Source organism: Zootermopsis nevadensis, unplaced genomic scaffold (genome assembly GCF_977971745.1).
Source record: "Zootermopsis nevadensis isolate Lab colony 2312 unplaced genomic scaffold, Znev_1.0 Znev_ptg000017l, whole genome shotgun sequence".
Lineage (NCBI taxonomy): Eukaryota > Metazoa > Arthropoda > Insecta > Blattodea > Termopsidae > Zootermopsis > Zootermopsis nevadensis.
The window spans coordinates 3,305,771-3,323,365 of NW_028259149.1; the positions used below are offsets into that span (position 1 = coordinate 3,305,771).

Consider the following 17,595-nt stretch of genomic DNA (forward strand, 5'->3'; position numbering starts at 1 on the left):
TGAGTGGTTAGCGTCACGCCCCGGCCGGCTTTACCCCCGGGAAAGGACCCCGGTACCCATTGTAGAGAAGGCTGGGTGGGCCCCAGAGCCGGTCTGGACGTAGAGGCGAGAGGAAAAATCCTCTGCCCCCTCCGGGGATCGCGCCATGCAGATTGAAAATCCTCTGACTTCACTGTTCTAACAAACGGTAGGTATCTGAACAAACAAGGTAATTATCGCTGTGTAATATCTTAATAAATTAATATTGAAAAGGGAGTAAGACAGGGATGCAGACTATCGCCTTTGCTGTTTAATTTGTATGTTGAGGAAGCAATGAAGGACGTGAAAGAAAATTCAAGATAGGAATAAAGCTTCAAGGAGAAAGGATAGCAATGTTAAGGTTCGCCGATGATATTGCCCTTTTGGCTGATAGGAAGGAAGATGCAGAGATATTATTGGATGGTATGGTACTCAGTGAGCAATTCGGCTTAAGGATAAACAAAAGCAAGACAAAAGTTATCAGGAGCAGCAGAAATGAGAATTAAGTAACAAAATTGGGAAAGACACAGTAGAAGAAGTGAAGAAATTCTGTTATTTAGGAAGCAAAATCACTAAAGATGGACGAAGCAAGGAAGACTTTAAAAGCAGATTAGCATAAGCGAAAAGAGAAGTCAAACATTGACCTGGAATTAAGAAAGATTATTCTGAAGTTATATGTTTGGAGCACGGAAGCGAAACGGTCAGTGGGAAAGCCAGAAAGAAGGAGGGTAGAAGCATTTGAAATGTTGAAAATTAAGTGGACTGATAAAGTACGAAATGCGCTGGTCTTAGACAGGACAGGCGAAGGAAGAAGTCTATGGAAAAATCTTACGATGGTGGGACACATTCTGAGGCACCCAGGATTGGTTAATTTGGAAGAAACAGTTGAAGGGAAGAATTGTAGGGGAGACAAAGATTGGAATATGTGACGAAGATTTTTGAGAATGTGAGCTGTAAAAAATATGTGGAAACGAAGAGACTGGCGCAAGATAGACGAAAATAGAAGACCACATCAAACCAGTCGGAAGACTGATGACAAAGAGAGAGAGAATATCGTAAAACGGACCACTTTGTTTGTCCTTCTTAACTCGTAATGCTTATTTACCAAAGAATTTTCTTTCCAGACACGTGTAATTTATGGCGAGTTCCTTCTCGGTCGTAACGCCACGCGAACTTGTCGATGGATACCGACGTTTCGGAAGAACGTACTATCTCCATCTTTGGGTGTGAAGACGGAGTCTGTATGTTACTCCGAAACGTCTATGTATACCTACATTCTCGACACCGCGAGAACCTCAAATCGTAAATGTTCTTCGCTCTGAAATAATTGTACTCACTCGTATTTCTGAAAAGCCAGACACTCGGATTGTCGCGCAAGTGGTACAGTCTGGGAACACGACGAGAAAAAGCAATACCGTTCTTCCTAGTTCGTGTGACCTAGTCTAGCACACTTTTATATGCGTGTGTACACAAACATTATAGTATTATATGTCGACGCTTTCTGTAAATATGGACTTCGTATTTCTCAGCTGTTAGTCCTGTTGACACTGGCTGGCTGATAATAGAATCTGTGTACACACAATGAATTTACAGTTACAATTTCCAGAACTATGTTTCAGCTTGCAAATAACACTCAGACAATGGTAGACAATTAGATTCACTCGCAGGCCGAATGGATATATTTGGAAACGATCGTGGACTGCAGTCCAACGGAGAATACATTCCACAGTCCAAAATAATTTAATAGTTACAGAATCGATTACTCGCAATGACTGGACATACCTTATATATAAAACACACAACTGTTAATTGTTGACTGTAAAACTTGGTTTAAATACAAAAACAAGATTTTGTGACACGAACGAGTCACGTGTTTGCCGAGGGAGCGCGCGCGCGCGTGTGTGTACGAAGTAGCGATTGAATCACCCTGTAGCTACAATATCCGCCCTGCATAACGGACACTAGAACTCCAGTTATAAGACTTCGACCATAAATTACACGGCTACTTAAAGTGACGACATCTTCTTGGGCGATCAGAAGCTCACAAATCCAGGGTTCCGAGGTATTTTCTGGTCACATTATCAGAAAATCTGATCGCCCGAGAAGATTCTATTAAGTTCATACGCGAGCTTTGCACGACATTTCACAAGTTCTCAATACGTGAGTCGCTATGCGTAGAATTTTAATTATCCTGCGAGCCGTACTGGGAGGTTCAGCGGGACACAGGTTGCCTACTATTGGTTACGCAACACAGAGCACGGTCACGATTTTTCGAGGCAAACGGGACCAAAGATAAGAAAAATATGTGAACGATCTTGGCCACAGATTTGTATGCAAATGTGTGGAGGGGCGGCGGAAGATTTTCGCTGGCAGAGCGTTAATTTCGTCAATACTGCTTAATGTTAAACAAATTAGAACATAAAAAGTATTTACGTATTACAAGCATGCTCGAATCTGTTAATATTTAATGTTCGTGTCAAATGTGTCTCGTGTCTCCGCGGCAACACGAATCCTGACGCCGAGGCTGGTAGAGATGGCTCACACGTATGGAGGGTAGACGCCAGTATGTTAAATACACAGCAGTGGAGAGCCGACAATGGGTAGTACCCGATTGAGGGGGTTACACATGGCCTGGGTAGTTGACGCGAACTTCGGGTTCCGTAAACGACTGGGAATTTGTATATCACCGTGAAGCCATTATCAAAAATGATTCTCAGTCCCCCTAGTCAAAACTAATGTTTCGAGGTACCTACTACTTCCATCATCAGATTAGGGAATTTATTGACCAGCAGAGCGACTATCAATCTCTAAATAAACACTCAGTTAAACCCATGCAATAACGGCTAAATGATCAGCTTACTGTAAATGTTAACTTTCAAACTCCAAACTGAAAATTGTCCTCTCCCCCTTCGCCCCAACCCTTGTGAAAATAACTGGTTTAATCCTGCAGTTCAAGGTCCCAAGTAACAGTAATAGTTTACGAAGGCAAATGCGTAATACTTTTTCCCCTGTCACTTGTGGCGTAAAAAATTGAGATCGTCGTGGATTTCAGAGCTAGAGAGCGCCTCGGGGGCGGTCAGAGGTGGCCGATGGGGGTGTTTCGATCTGAAATAAATCGGAAAGGTTAACTGGAGTCTGTTAATACGAACTCGCGGACCTCATGTGGCTCGCTGTCACTCGTTAAAACATCGAATTCCTTCGCGGACTGACAACAAAGAAAGTTTCTGATTGTCATCAAATAGGCGTGTTCAGGTCTGGAGCTCGTAGCCGCCAAATAATATTATGATGATCAAATCGAGGAAGGTAATATGAGAAATGGGGAAAATAAGAAATGCTTACAGAATTTCGGTTGGAAAGCCTAAATAGAACAGAAAACTACTAAGATCTTGCCAGAATGGAGGATAATATTAAAATCTATCTTCAAGAGGAAGGGTAGGAGGGTGTGAACTGGATACATGTAACTCGGGCAATTTCCTGACTAGCTGAGTTACTACCAGGTTCTGAAACGTACGCCGATCAGTGGGGTCTGTTGTGGATTGGTTATTAGTGTCTCAATTGAGATGAAGAATTCCCCGTGTTTCAAAACAGACGATCTGCTGACGAGGTGGAAACTTCACGCTTTGTTGTCCTGAGCAAGACAGCGGCGAAGGTGCTCTGGTGGAACGGATTTTTCAGCTTAACAGAAGCTTACGGTATTCAGCTTTCACTCCTGAGGTCCCGTTATCTCTCTCTCTCTTAATATTCCTTCGATTCTTTCATAAACCCTTCTTTCCCCCTCCTTGGTCTCTCCTTTGGACCCCAGAGCGGCGTTCTGAATTTCTCTTGCATCACACATCCAGCTACCCATCTGTCCTTGAAGGGAATCCCGTTACATCTACGAACTTGAGCCTGGGCCGAGTGTGTGTGTGTGTCTTTGTACACCGATTCTGTCCTCAAGCACCACCACGACTGCCTCGGCCTCACTACAGCGCTGGTAATAACAGCATTGAAGAGAAATGAAGGAACTACTTTCTGCTGCTTGTCATCAGCCTCAAGGAGCAAACTCCTGTTCTTTATTTACAATTGATTTATATAACATTTCGGTAGGCGGATCTCTGGAAGGTCGTGTTTAATGACTTTAAAAGAAGTAAAACAAAGCTAACCTTCTGAGAGTCAGCTCCGGTGTGTAATCTTTTGAAAAGTAATTAGGTACGCGGAGAAAAGTGACATGAATTTATTAACGCCTTGTAACACAGCAGCTTATGGACTAATTGGTTTTAAAATCCTGTTGTACAATCACTGTAGCAGCCGAGTGACGATGGATCTATCGAGATTACAGTGGCGTGATTTCAAAAGCCGGTCAGACCTCATTACGTTGATCATTATCAACTTCATACATGATTAATCTCTTTGAACTGTTGAAGAATTCATTCATAATATTATTAAGGGTTAAAAATATGCTTGCTACCACTTAATTCACTTTATCTTCCTGTGTCCTGCATAAAACATAAGATAATTCATCACCCTGATGATGGAGACAGCAAGCACATGTGTAACGTGAGGGCTAATTCCCCGGGACTTAGGACACTGTTCCACAGTAGAAACTTCTGACAGGTATTTGTAAAATTCGTGTTATCGATTTCAAATTTGCTCTGATTGGTGGTTCTGTGATTTATTGGTTTTCAAGGTGAATTATGGGTTATTGCTGAAGTTTCCCCTTTTGGGGTGCAGTGCAACTAATAAACAAACATTATATTCTGTTACGAAGATTTACAAACCTAATAACTTCTTGACACAAATTTTGGCCTTTCCATCAACAAACATATTTATAATCATGTTGTCAGAAATAAAAACCTGTCCCCTCCAAAGCTACCCCACCTTTTTCTAGAAGGTGAAGCCAGCAGCAACCTATCTAAGCGGTAACGAACTGCTTACGACCTCAGTGGAGTAATTTGTGCTTGCCTGAAACCTTAAGCTGAAGATACCACGATAAATGCATGTCTACTGAATTTCATAAGCTCATGGGTGAACTCAAGGCTAATAGAGTTCAACCCCCAAAAAGATAATACGGAATATTAACCTTGTCAGATTCCCACCGCCGCGAATCAGCCACGAAGTTAACGGTGATGGGTGTCTTCTGGGTTGTTGAGCCGCGTGGCCTGGTAGTAGACGTTTACCGAAGTTTCAGGGATCCTTACTACCCTGATGATGGAACAAGGACCTCTGAAACGTCGGTGAACTTCAACAACCCAGAAGACAGCCATCTTCGGACTTACCGCCGTCAGAACCTCAAATCCTACCAAGTTAAAGATGTTCGTTCTTAACACCAGCACCAGATTCACTAATTCACTGATGTCAATGTTGAAGGAATTGTTTAATTAATTAAAACGTATTTATGTTATTCATTGAACGTGTGCATACATATTTTTCGGACAACCTGTATTACGTCACATTTTATTATACCCCGATTAACGTAAGTGCAGTGACAAATACATATTTCGACTTTCAGAATGTTTAAACGCGTAACAGTCTAACTTTTCTGTCATGGTCATGTACCTGACGCCAAATCGCGACGCTCCGACCACTAACTCATGAGCTACGCTGCATTTCACTGCTAGATTATAAACTTATATTACCCAAGAAAATGACTGCCTTGTGCAATATTTCACCACGTATTCTGTTAAAAATTGACCACCACTTCAGAGGGACTTCTGCCTCAATCATCAGGGTGACTGATATACACACAAAGTAAAATAAACCTCATATTTCTTTCTTTATCAAATAAGCCCAAAGTTACACTGTAATTTAATAATTTTGAAACTATAAAAAGAGGAATAAAAAGGTTATGTAAGACTGGCTACGGACTGGACGACAGAGGTTCGATCCCCGACGGGGGCAAAGGATTTTTCCTCTAGCCTCTGGGGCTCACCCAGCCTTCTGTCCAAAGGGTACTGGCGGTACTTTCCCCAGGGGTAAAGCGCGGCCGACGGTGACCGCTCACCCCATCTAGTGCCGAGGTCGAGAATGAGTAGGAGCTATACGCTCTCCCCCCCAAGCGCCTACATGGCGTGTAGCGAGACGGCTTTACTTTACATTGGGAGAGCAAGATGGGATTAAGCACGTAGCTCAGATGGCAAAACAACTGAAAATCAATCAGGAATAGATTTTTGTTTCAGTGGTGCTGACCACTTGGGCTGTTACTGTCACGCTATAGGAAAGCCCTTTCATAGGTTTCGCTGGCCCTACGCGAGCACGTGTGAACTACGATACGGGAGAGGTTTTGGAACTTTATTTCCGAGGGTTCTTGGATTAGGTATTTTGGTATTACAAAGAGACATTTATTAATTATTCAATCTTATTTTTAGCAATATAAACAACCATTGACTATGTACATTTTTAATATTTTTATAAACACATTATAATTAATAATCCTCACAAATTATTGATGATAATGTCCCAAATCTAAAGTGCAGAAAATTCGTACAAACAACAGGAGCTCTGTTTAGTATAAGCAAGAAGATGAATGATTGTGCTAGATATTTCTCGGTTCTTTGTTGAAGTTTCTTTACACGTGTTGCTTTTTTTTAATAATTCGTCGTTACAACGACGAACTTCTGGACGCAACTTTTAGGATGGGGTCGGTGCAGCGGGGGACAAGTGCTCAGCTTAGTCTTAGGCAACTTACGATTATTGTAAACAAATAATAGGCATTTATAACGCAGTCATTTCCAAATATGCAACTGAATACGAATAATGACGATAAACAACGAAATAATTATGACGTTTTCCACGTGTCAGCGATAGGCCAAGTGTCGTGTTAACAAAACACGATCGTACAGAACGATAATACTGAGCAGCGCGTAGGAATATTAGGCTAACTGTACGATGAGAACACTTGCAAAAGTGGGACATTAATTTATGAATTCCTTAAGGATGTTAAACACAACGAACCCTCTCCTCTGTCAACCCCCCCCCCCCGTTCTAGACACGCAAAGATTTGAACGAGACAATTCCAGAAATGTTTAATAGATCTGTAGTTGTTTACAGTAATTTAGAAATTACTAAATACATTTTGGATGTAAAAAAAAGTTTTCTTTTCAGGATTAAAGTATACTTTATATACGGAAGAGTTGGAAGGACTCATTAACGACGGACTGGCAAACAGATTGCGCGAGGAAGAATGGAAGAAGCTTTTAAAGTAGGCCATGGCCCACACGGCGCCGTAGAGCCGATGATGAATAAAATTCAGAAACGCAGTAAATCAATACGATTACGAAAACCACCCGTAAATTTCAGGTAGCATCACATTATCCTGAAAGAGAAATATTTTGATCACAAGCTCTTTTAAAATTGGAATGAGTTCCATATCAAAAACAAATATTTTTGCATTGTCACAGATATGTATTATATACAATTTTCTCTAACATAATTTTGGGGCTTAAGGGAAAAAAAAGAAACATTTCTTAGTTTCCACTTAGGAATTCGGTGACACATTGAAGTTGGCCTTCTGGGCTGTTACACAATGCGAAAGTCTAGGCAGATACCAATATTTCTGAGGAACTTACCGTCAGCATCTTCAGGATTGGAAGTAAGTATTTTTTTCGTGGACCAACATCAACATCAAAGCTGCGAGAACCTCAAATCTCATTCAGTTGCATAATTTGGAACAGACAAAAAACAAACACCGATCACACGGCGCATCTGAAATGCCTTCCATATTCACATGATAAATCCTTGACTGTGGTAACGGAAAAGCAGATTGTCACAGACCGACGTGCGGTCGCTCTTGAAATCACAGTTTAAATGCAAAATAAAGGAAGAAAGGAATAAATAAATAAAGAATTTTTGGCACAATTGGACAAGAAATGAAATGTAAAATACAGATACAGAAATAATTAAACTATCCTTCACACACTTTTAAAGCTACATCACGAGAAATGCAATCTGAACGCTACGTTACGGGATGACCCTACGTGCTGGTTCCATCAGCACCGAGACGCAAGTCACTTCTAGTACCTAGAATTTAGAATAAATCACTATTAGATTACAAATTACAGTCCTGAATCCTACTTCGTGTTACCACGAAACGGCTACATCCTTGATTAGGAACGCAAAGACTCGGACACCGATTTCAGACGCTTCTAACAAACCCGTTCATAAAAGCTGTTCTCGCTCTTTGCAGAAGCGAGCGACCAACACTGAATGATTACGAAGGAATTAACTGGAATGTGCTATCCGAAATAACGTAATTGTCTGAAGCGAGTCCAAGTGCCTACCGACGCCTAATCTTAAAATTCCTAACGCTAAATAAGGAAGAGATCAGATGATCTGATTGGTCGCATTAATTGCACTAAAGCTCTACACTCTCAGCGTGACTGCTTATTCACATTCAAATGACGGCTGATTCTGTTTCAAGGAAAGTGGTTCCCAACACAAGACACCTTAAACATCTAGCACAGTGGTCCCCAACGCCAAGGCTTTTTTTGGGTGCCCGCGTTGATGCGGAAAGAGGTCATACTGAATAATGAAGGCCGTTCAACCACGAACATTATAAAATCAAAGGGCAGTTCTCGACTTACTGACGCCCATCTTGACGATTGTTTGCGAGCAGCAGCATCATCCTACACTCCCAAATTTGAAAAACTGGCCGATGAAATGCAGCGCCAAACATCGTACTAACTTCCCACTTGAGTAATAATAATTGTACTTATAAAACTACGTATTTTTGATTGCATGGTTTCTTGTATCATTAAACATTGTGTTGTTTTGCATATTATTTGGTGTCCATATCTTATTTGTCGAGAGAAAAGAAAATTTGGCTTTGTTAATTGGTCGGTGCCCGCCACGATCTCATAAACTCTCAAATGTGCCCGTAGGCACAAAAACGTTGCGGACCACTGATCTAGACATTATACGATAAAGCATGATAAAGAACCTCTTACAATTAAAGTGCCCCAAAAATTTAGTATCGCAGGAAATTAAATTATTAAATAATCAGCAGCGTAAGATATGCAATTTCACACGGATGAAAAATATTATTATATTTGCATACGCATATATACAACCCCTAGTCTGTGTTCTGGATCTCACCCTCAACATCCATCCGCCGATCTGTCATGGTAAGACTCGACGCTTATTTAGTTGTGTGGGGTACAGTCAGGCCCCGTACATAATTCACAGATTTTGATTTGTTGCCAGGTGAAAATTTCAGAAAGTGGACGTACGTGGCCACGATACGGTTCACGTTATTATCAGAATCGCCAACATGCAGATACACGTTGACTGATAATCTCATATAAAAAAATACACAGGTCGATGCAAGCATTTTATCCGAGATACGTCACTGAAGAAATTAAACGTGTGGCCAAACATTTGAAAAAGATGCTGTAAGGTAATTTCCCCTTATTATGTACTCTGAAAAGTGAATTTCAGGGACAAAACTGTACATATACAAAAAGTTTCGTAACTTGCACGAAGGTTACAAGGAGACAAAACTGCTACCAATTTCCTATGATTCAACATTTCTGGGGCATCTATGCGCCGCTACGTTACGGACGACTTCCTAACATCTCACAGAAAATGCAAGTAAACATAACGACAATTAAATTTACTTTGGTTCAACTAAATTGTAATCGCTGTTTTGACATGTAATTGATTTTTAACTAATAACTGGGAACCACCGATTAGAATTTTCAAAATTAAACTACATATAGAAACAAGTGTTCATGGTTAAATTTCTGTGCGTAACTTCCGCACGGAGTCAGCAATAAACATCATCTCTGTTTTGGTATACAAAAATATGTGTGGTCAATCTACCGCTAACAAAATGCAACATTTATGTGCGTCATCAAGACAAATGAAGATGTAGCATCAAGTAAATAGAAAAGAAAAAAACATAAAAAAGACGAGTAATTATTAAGTGAATACGTTCATTTTCACTAGACAGTGTTGTATAAACAATCCTGCTATTGGCCCCTTTCCTCTATAGTCCCTGGGTTACGAAGAATGGTTACAGACCTCGTAACTCGTCGTCACAAGGGAACGGAAGTCGTGTCAGGTCGGGCGAGAGGTCGGATCTCTCCAAATAAAGATTTACCTAAATGGTTCAAGAGTTATCTATGGCAAAACAAGTAACATCAAATAATTAACTAATATACCGCCCTTTAAAAAACTGGAAGGTACGACAAAAAATAATAATCAATGTTTACAGAGAGCTAAAGAGGGAATCTTAGCGTAACATTATGAAATAAATCAGTCAGCTCACTAATGCGGCTTTAACTGTGACTAATTAATTGAGCACTCTGGAAGGAATTAATATGCGGAGTAGTGCAAAGATGGCAAAAGGAATTTTTCTTTTCCTCCTGATGAAAGCCATGATTTAAATTTGATTTCCTAATGCACCACTAGATATTACTTTTTTTTTTGGTTAAAAATATTATTACTTTAAACTAATCCGTGTTTTCTGTTCCTCCTGCGATTCTAAGTCTCGCGCACAGTTTCATAACCTCACTTCTGTAGTCCACAGTACACAAAAGAAAAAAAAATCATTACCTGAAAGAAAATCCAGATAAAGTGCAACAGTTTCTGAATCAGAAACTCAGAATCGTGGATTCATTAGTTCAACTTTGGACCTTGCATAAAAAATTCCAAAATACATTTTTTACTTTGGCTTTCCTATGCCCCACTCTACCACTCTCCCCTTTCTAAAATAAATACATGATTCAACAAGAACATCAGAGTCATGTCACGATAAGTTTCAGCGTGAGCAGAAGCAAGTTTCACGAGTGGCGGTGGAAAGCGTCGATCAAAATAAACACAAAGCTCCCCCTGGTGGTAAAATTGTAATAATCGTCCCTGAGCTGCTATTTTCCAACAACATGAGTGGACACTCTTTATGCTGAACGTTGCCAGTCAAACACGGTGCTCGATGCCGATCGTCCGACGGCCGCGGGACTTCGTCCCTGCAGAGTTGTAGCAAATATACTGTACTTATTGTGATTTTTCAAGTCTTGACAGCGCATGGCCGACCCTCCGGGTACAAAAACACTCCTTCAACACTGAAGATTGATGTCTCTGTTAAAAAGAAAAGAAAGAAGAATATAGAACATCCTGTGAGAAAGTAATCATGTCAAATGACAATGCTATTGGAGATAGGAAGTGAAAATTTTAGTGATGCAAGTGATGACCTCACAGAAAATCTGTACAATGATCTATCATCACTTTATCATCACAGTTTATTCTCGTATTGCTGTTTTCTGTGAATAACGTAATAAATGACTTACCATCTGGTAATTCGTAGAGTTTGTGCGGTAGAGAAGAAAAGTAGCGATGCGTAAGCGCCTCCTCTGCCATTATCCTGTCATCTGCCTTGAGCTACGAGCAAATGTGTAATATCAGCAACACACAGTCAGAGATTCGGAAACTCTGAGGCAAGTCATAAAAGTATAAACACAAGAAAACCAATCAAATTACGGCAAATTTAAAAAAAAGTGTCATATATGCGACTGTAAGATGAAGTAGAGCATGAGACACACCCAGAATTTAGAGAGAGAATTTAGTGTAAAATATCTGCCACAACATCGGATGATGAGACACATAAATTGTATGGATCATTCAGAAATTTAATTTGCAATGAAACTTATATTCTTACGATTTCTGCTTTTAATATACTTCGACACACATTCAAAAACAACCTGTCATTCTTTGCTTCCACGCACTTGTCCACCATTAAGCGGCCCATCCACGTACGAGTCCGGCTCGGCTCGGGTTCCACTGAGCCAGACTCGTTTGTGGGTGGGGTGCCACGAGCCGAGTCTGCTATGCGTGTGTGGTGAAATATATCCAAGCCCGGCTCACGAGTCAAGCTCGCCAAGCCAGACTCGCAAGTCAGACTCGTATGTGGATGGGCCGCTTTACACTTCACAAAGCTACCATTACACATTCTCTACACACTTAATAATCCGTGGCATAAGAGCCCTCTGAGAGCCAAAGCCGACTAGCCTGACTGCTGGCCTCACGTTCACATGCCTAAGCTGAGGTGAATGATCATCCAACCAGATATAGGGTGACGTGTGGTCAGCACAACGAACCCCCAGCCATTGCTAGTTTTCATGACCGGATTACGCTACTCATTGTAGCTCCTCTGTCTCTTTGGATACTGCAAAGTGTAGTGATGTTTCAGAGGTCCTTGCTGACTACATCATCAGGGCAATAAGACTGATGATGGAGGCAACAAGGACCTCTGAAACTTCTACCAGACTACACGTCGCAAGGACCCAGGAGACGGCCGTCTAGAAACCTAACCTTACTTACTTGAAGTAATGCTGACGCCATATTTTCTCCTTCCACGACGTCATAAAGGCGAGGGAATGCCAAGCCTAGTTTCTGCGCTCGGTAGAAACCAAGTTTGTGCGGTTTGTAGCCGGGCAGATGCGTCACCCCGGACCAAGTCTCTTCTGTCGGAGTACCTAGAATCTGAGTATGTCCCACCACGTCAGTAATGACAGTAGCAAAATTGCATCTGCGTTAACGTAATGAGGACAAGCTTCCTACCTGCTGATCCCAACTGCTCTTCTACGCCACTTTTTGTGAAAGCCAGCGTACAGAGATTCTAAACCAGTACGCATGAGAATGTGCGTAACTAAGCACAGGAACTACTACACAAATCACATTTTTTAGCTCCGTCAGTTTCATGTATGACTAAGGAATGGATGACAAAGGTTTGCTATTACTGGGGCAAGTGATTCTGAACGATGAACCACCGTTAATCAATACCTGCTTTCGCAAACCCTAGTTTCTAGGATAACATTTACCTTAAATATTTTGTCGAGTTGATCGTACGTATCGCGCACACCTGGAAATGTTGGGACGCCGGTGATCATTTCAACAAAAATGCATCCTACGCCCCACATGTCTAGAGACGTCGAGTATTCAGTGCTCCCCAGCAGAACGTCCGGAGGACGATACCACAGCGTCACTACCTCATGCGAGTAGGTGTGTGAGGGTACAGACTTTGCTCTTGCTAGGCCTGGAAAAATAAGCGCGTTAAAATCAATCCAAAAATACACATTTTGTATGTTGATACATAAGTTAGGACAAGAGAGTAATATATTTTTTTGTCTGATTCTTTAAGGTCGTTGTTAGCGAGATCAGACGCACCAAGCAGAAAAAGCCTCTGCGGCACACGTAGCAGGACAGCTTCACTTTACAATCAGGTAACACTTTTAAATGAAACGGATGACTCTATGCTTGTTACTCGGTTTTAAATTTACCACTGCCATTTATTCCCACTACCTTTCAAAACCTTTCCCAGCAAGAGGTGCATGGATTCTTTCTAAAATCCATCTCATCCATTATCAAAAAAATCAGAGAGAACACAACATTTAATCTGTCTGTGGTGTAACAGCCCTCAGAGAGCCAAAACCTACTAGCGTGACTGCCGGCCTCACATTCACATGCCTAAGCAGAGGTGAACGATCATCCAACCAGATTTATGATGACGTGTGGTCAGCACGACAAACCCCCAGCCATTGCTAGTTTTCATGACCGGATTATGCTACTCATTGTAGCTCCCCAATTTCCTCACGATGCTGGGTTGGCACCGGTCCCAAACATGGTCGAAAGCTCATGAGAAAATTTCTTCTCCCCCGAGACTCGAACCGGCGCGGGACAGTCACACGACATAGGTTAGCCAGAAGACTTGAGCGTACCAAAGTCAGCGAGTTTGAGTTCCCCCATCTCACTGATGAGCAGGTTCTGTGGCTTTACGTCCCTGTGCAGAACTCTCCGCCGGTGACAATACGCCAGGCCTCGGAGGAGTTGGAACAGAAACAGCCTCACGTTACGATGCTCCAGACCCCCACTGTGCTTCTCCATGTACTGTGATAGATCAGTGTGCTGGAACACAAAAAGACATGCTCAGTCGCAGTAGACTCAGGTGTGGCTGAATTACAAGGAGCGTATTACAATTTTCCTCAGTATACCGAAGCAACTGCTAAGACAGCATTTTCAAATAGTGTAGGATCACCTACTTCCAAGTCCTAACTTATTCATTTTTTATGATAATATTTTCATTCCACTCTATATTCTTAAAACCCACTTTAATATTATCCTCTTATCATAATATAACAAATGGGAACTTAACTTAACAGGACTCAGAAGTCATACTGCTAAACCCACCTTTGAACCTGACCCTTTATTCAGCTTAATATACACGAGAATCAAGTTCTAGCTTATTCTGTAACAAAACACAGATGTGAAAAATGCCTAAGCTAGAAAATATTGATCAAACTTACTACATATTCAAAGACAAAGGTGAGCGTTTCTCGCGTGTGCACAATGTCATGCAGAGTGACGATGTTGGCATGTTTCAGTTCCTTGAGCAGTGACGCTTCACGAATGGCAGTGAAAGGGGCGCCTTCCTCCTCCTGAAGTCTTATCTCCTTTAAGGCCACCACTTGGTTAGTTAGGCTATAAAATTACATCACAGAATAAACATTTCAACCCTTAAGGACACGCATTAACTTCCAAACAGTTTCAAACATAACCTCACAATGTCGGGCCAAACGAAAAATACGTCGAGTTTAATGATAAAGTTAAATACAACTGTCACTTTCTGGCTGCCGGCTGGAACTGCATGACTCACCAGAAAGAATTACAATATTTTCATGATACAAGTCAAAGGAATAAAATAAAATTACCTATATTACAGCTGTTCATTCTGGGAGCTGGAAAGTGACGGCCGTGTTCAGCTTTATCAGTGAACACCCAGTATTTTGTTCATAGTTGAGTTTAAATGTTACTTCACTAAACTATACGCATTTATCAACTATAAGATTACGAGAACTTCAATATAATGTCTAAACTCTAAAATCAGATAACAGATAATAGATTCATGTTTCAGATAAACAAGATATTCTTACTTAAATAAATACAGTTATTACAATTTTTCCTGTAATCTGTAGTATTTATTACCAGATTAATACAACTTAAATTTAAGTTCATTTAAAATGGGTCGAAAGTCTCAGTCTAGGATTATACTTTATGATAATTATTAACGTAACTTTTTTTTAAGACTGAGAGTGGCATTTATTAAGTCACATGCATTTCGAGTTTTACTTTTCGATTTAATGCAAAGGAAGTCAGTCCAAAACATGAATTAAGTAAATTATCAACAAATAACTAAATATGCCGTAAATTAATAAATAATAAAATAAACATGTACTTTATGTCACAAACATAAAAAACCGATGAATTGGGTCACCGATAATTCAAGCTTAAACTAATGAATAAATTAATAAATGATAATGAAGATATAATGAACACTTCCATGAAGCCAACTTCACGTGTTTTACGAGAAAAAGAAAAGCAGATTTGTAAGCATAAACAAATTCCATTCTTCCTGATCCACACTTCTTCCACCCAGCTCCATTTCTTTCAGAACTGAGAAGAAATTTTATGTTCTTTGATGTGTGGTTTGCTTTCACCCCATAAACTCTTCCCCGCAACACATCTGTCTATATTCTGCTCAATTTGTCTTTCTTTCGGTGTCGTAAACTGAACAACAGTGGCGGAGTTCATTCTTTTGGTACGTGCCATTTGGTTCCATCTTGCGTTTTATTATTCTATCTTTAACAGAAAGCATTGACTTCTTGTGAACGATATCATTTTACTCCGGCACAACTAAAATTAAGCTGTCGTATTTCGGGTTTACGCTTTTACGTTAACTTAAAATTCAGTTTGTGGAATCCCACAAAGAGTTAATTTGAATTATCATGAGACGGAAATAAGGGATAATATTCACTGACGACGCTAAAAAAAATAAGTTATAGGGGAAAGATAAATTTCACAAAGTTATATACGCGTAATATACATAACACGTTCACAGCATAGAAAGGGTTAAGTCCCACAGTGAAGTCAGATTAAAATTATACTTGGTTCATGCTGGATGATGGTAATGACATAAAACAAATTCAGTAGTGTAAATAAAACCCATAAAACTGCACGTACGAGCAACACAACCTTTACTTACTTGCTATAACCTTTGAAAACAGTTGCGTAAGATCCCTCTCCCAGTTGCTCTAATTTGATATAAGCTTCAGACTTGCCAAATGGCGAGTCACCCTGCAACAAATAACACGAATAATTAATTTTCGGTTATGAATCAATAAAAGAGAGAGATTATTGATTCAAAAGCCTTGGAATAATGTAAGATTTAATACCAGCGCGTCCAGAATATTCATGACATTTTATTCTTACAGCTGTCCAACCTTTCACTACACGTACCACCTGTTTTAACATTCAATATTTCTGAAGACGCCCGCCATGGTTCAGGTGTCACGACCATTTTCAACATCATCCTATCAGTGGCTACCAAGGGTGCCAATTTTGCAAAAATTTCAGGGGGTGCACAGTTTTGCATTAAAAATTCTCCCACCAGGCAGTCTCAAAGGATTCAAAATGAAACTTGCCTCTGCAACTCTCGAATTCCAAGAATCTCCTTAGTAAAAACAGATGTGACGACATATAACTCGACCAGCTCTACCACTTATAACAAATTAGGAAGCGGAAACCATTATGGAAAACTAACAATATTCAACCAAAACCTTTTGCATGTTACAGGGGAAATCGTTCGAAGGTAAACTGAAATTCAGTGGGTGACCAAGCGAGGGCACAGGCCACCCACACGGTCGGCATGTATAGCGGGTACCCTATACTCAATGTGGATTATCTAGGATGGGCACAGACCACACCTGAAGGCAAACGCACGTTCATTAACCGTGAAGATGGTTAAGTGCTGAAAGAACAATGGGATCCCTCATGGGTGGGGCTGAATTGGGAATAGTTCTAGATGTCTGGATTACATGTACTGAACTAATAACATTATTGCAGTGTAGCTTTCACGATAGGCTGGTTGCGTATTAGGCCAAGTTTCAAACAAACAAGATAAACATCAAATGTTTAATCTTTGTCCTACATTAACCATCATTACTTCAATAACTGCTATTTCATACAGAAATTCATTCAAGTCTTGTTTACGTGATCATGTACGACTGACTACATGCTTATCATGGAAACTGAAGGTTCATTACAGTGCCTAATACTAAAGCCCAAACAGAAATCATATATGTGTCTGCAATACCAAATCCGAAATAAACTCATCATCATATGACAACTCTAACACGTTTTTAAGAAATTTACAAAATTAACTCTTCTTTTACACAAAGTCCAAATTCAACTAATATCATTTACAAAAAAGAAAGACTCTTTGTCCAAAACTAATAGCAAGCAACATAAAACAGGTCTGTAATAATCATCAAGAGCTAGAACGTTTATTTTAAAAGTTTCCTTACATTACATAATACAAACAAAAATAATTCAAGACCCTACAGTATGATGACGACATTGTTATTTTGGGTTGCAACGCCATGTAGTCTTGTAGATAGTTACGAACGTTTCGGAGAACATACTGTCTCCATATTCAGGAACGAACAGTCTACACGGCGTCACAACACAGTACAACATCGCCATCTTCAACGCAGTGAGAACTTCAAAATTTTCATACACAGTGTGACATTTGCAAAATCGATTTAAATAATC

At 40.3% G+C, this 17,595-nt stretch overlaps 1 protein-coding gene across 3 annotated transcripts in view; it reads right to left on the bottom strand.

Annotated features, from left to right (window-relative positions):
* Window positions 1–6,377: 6,377 nt before the first annotated feature.
* The window catches only part of Eip63E (cyclin dependent kinase Eip63E), a 173,196-nt gene continuing 161,978 nt past the window's right edge, over window positions 6,378–17,595 (bottom strand). For all 3 annotated transcript variants that reach the window (XM_022072560.2, XM_022072561.2, XM_022072562.2), the window contains 7 exons: window positions 16,028–16,119; window positions 14,292–14,466; window positions 13,707–13,893; window positions 12,810–13,024; window positions 12,310–12,471; window positions 11,280–11,370; window positions 6,378–11,070 (listed from right to left, as the gene is read on the bottom strand). In XM_022072560.2, the coding sequence (XP_021928252.1) occupies window positions 11,000–11,070; window positions 11,280–11,370; window positions 12,310–12,471; window positions 12,810–13,024; window positions 13,707–13,893; window positions 14,292–14,466; window positions 16,028–16,119 (993 nt within the window). In that variant the 3' untranslated portion in view covers window positions 6,378–10,999. The remainder of the gene's footprint in view (window positions 11,071–11,279; window positions 11,371–12,309; window positions 12,472–12,809; window positions 13,025–13,706; window positions 13,894–14,291; window positions 14,467–16,027; window positions 16,120–17,595) is intronic.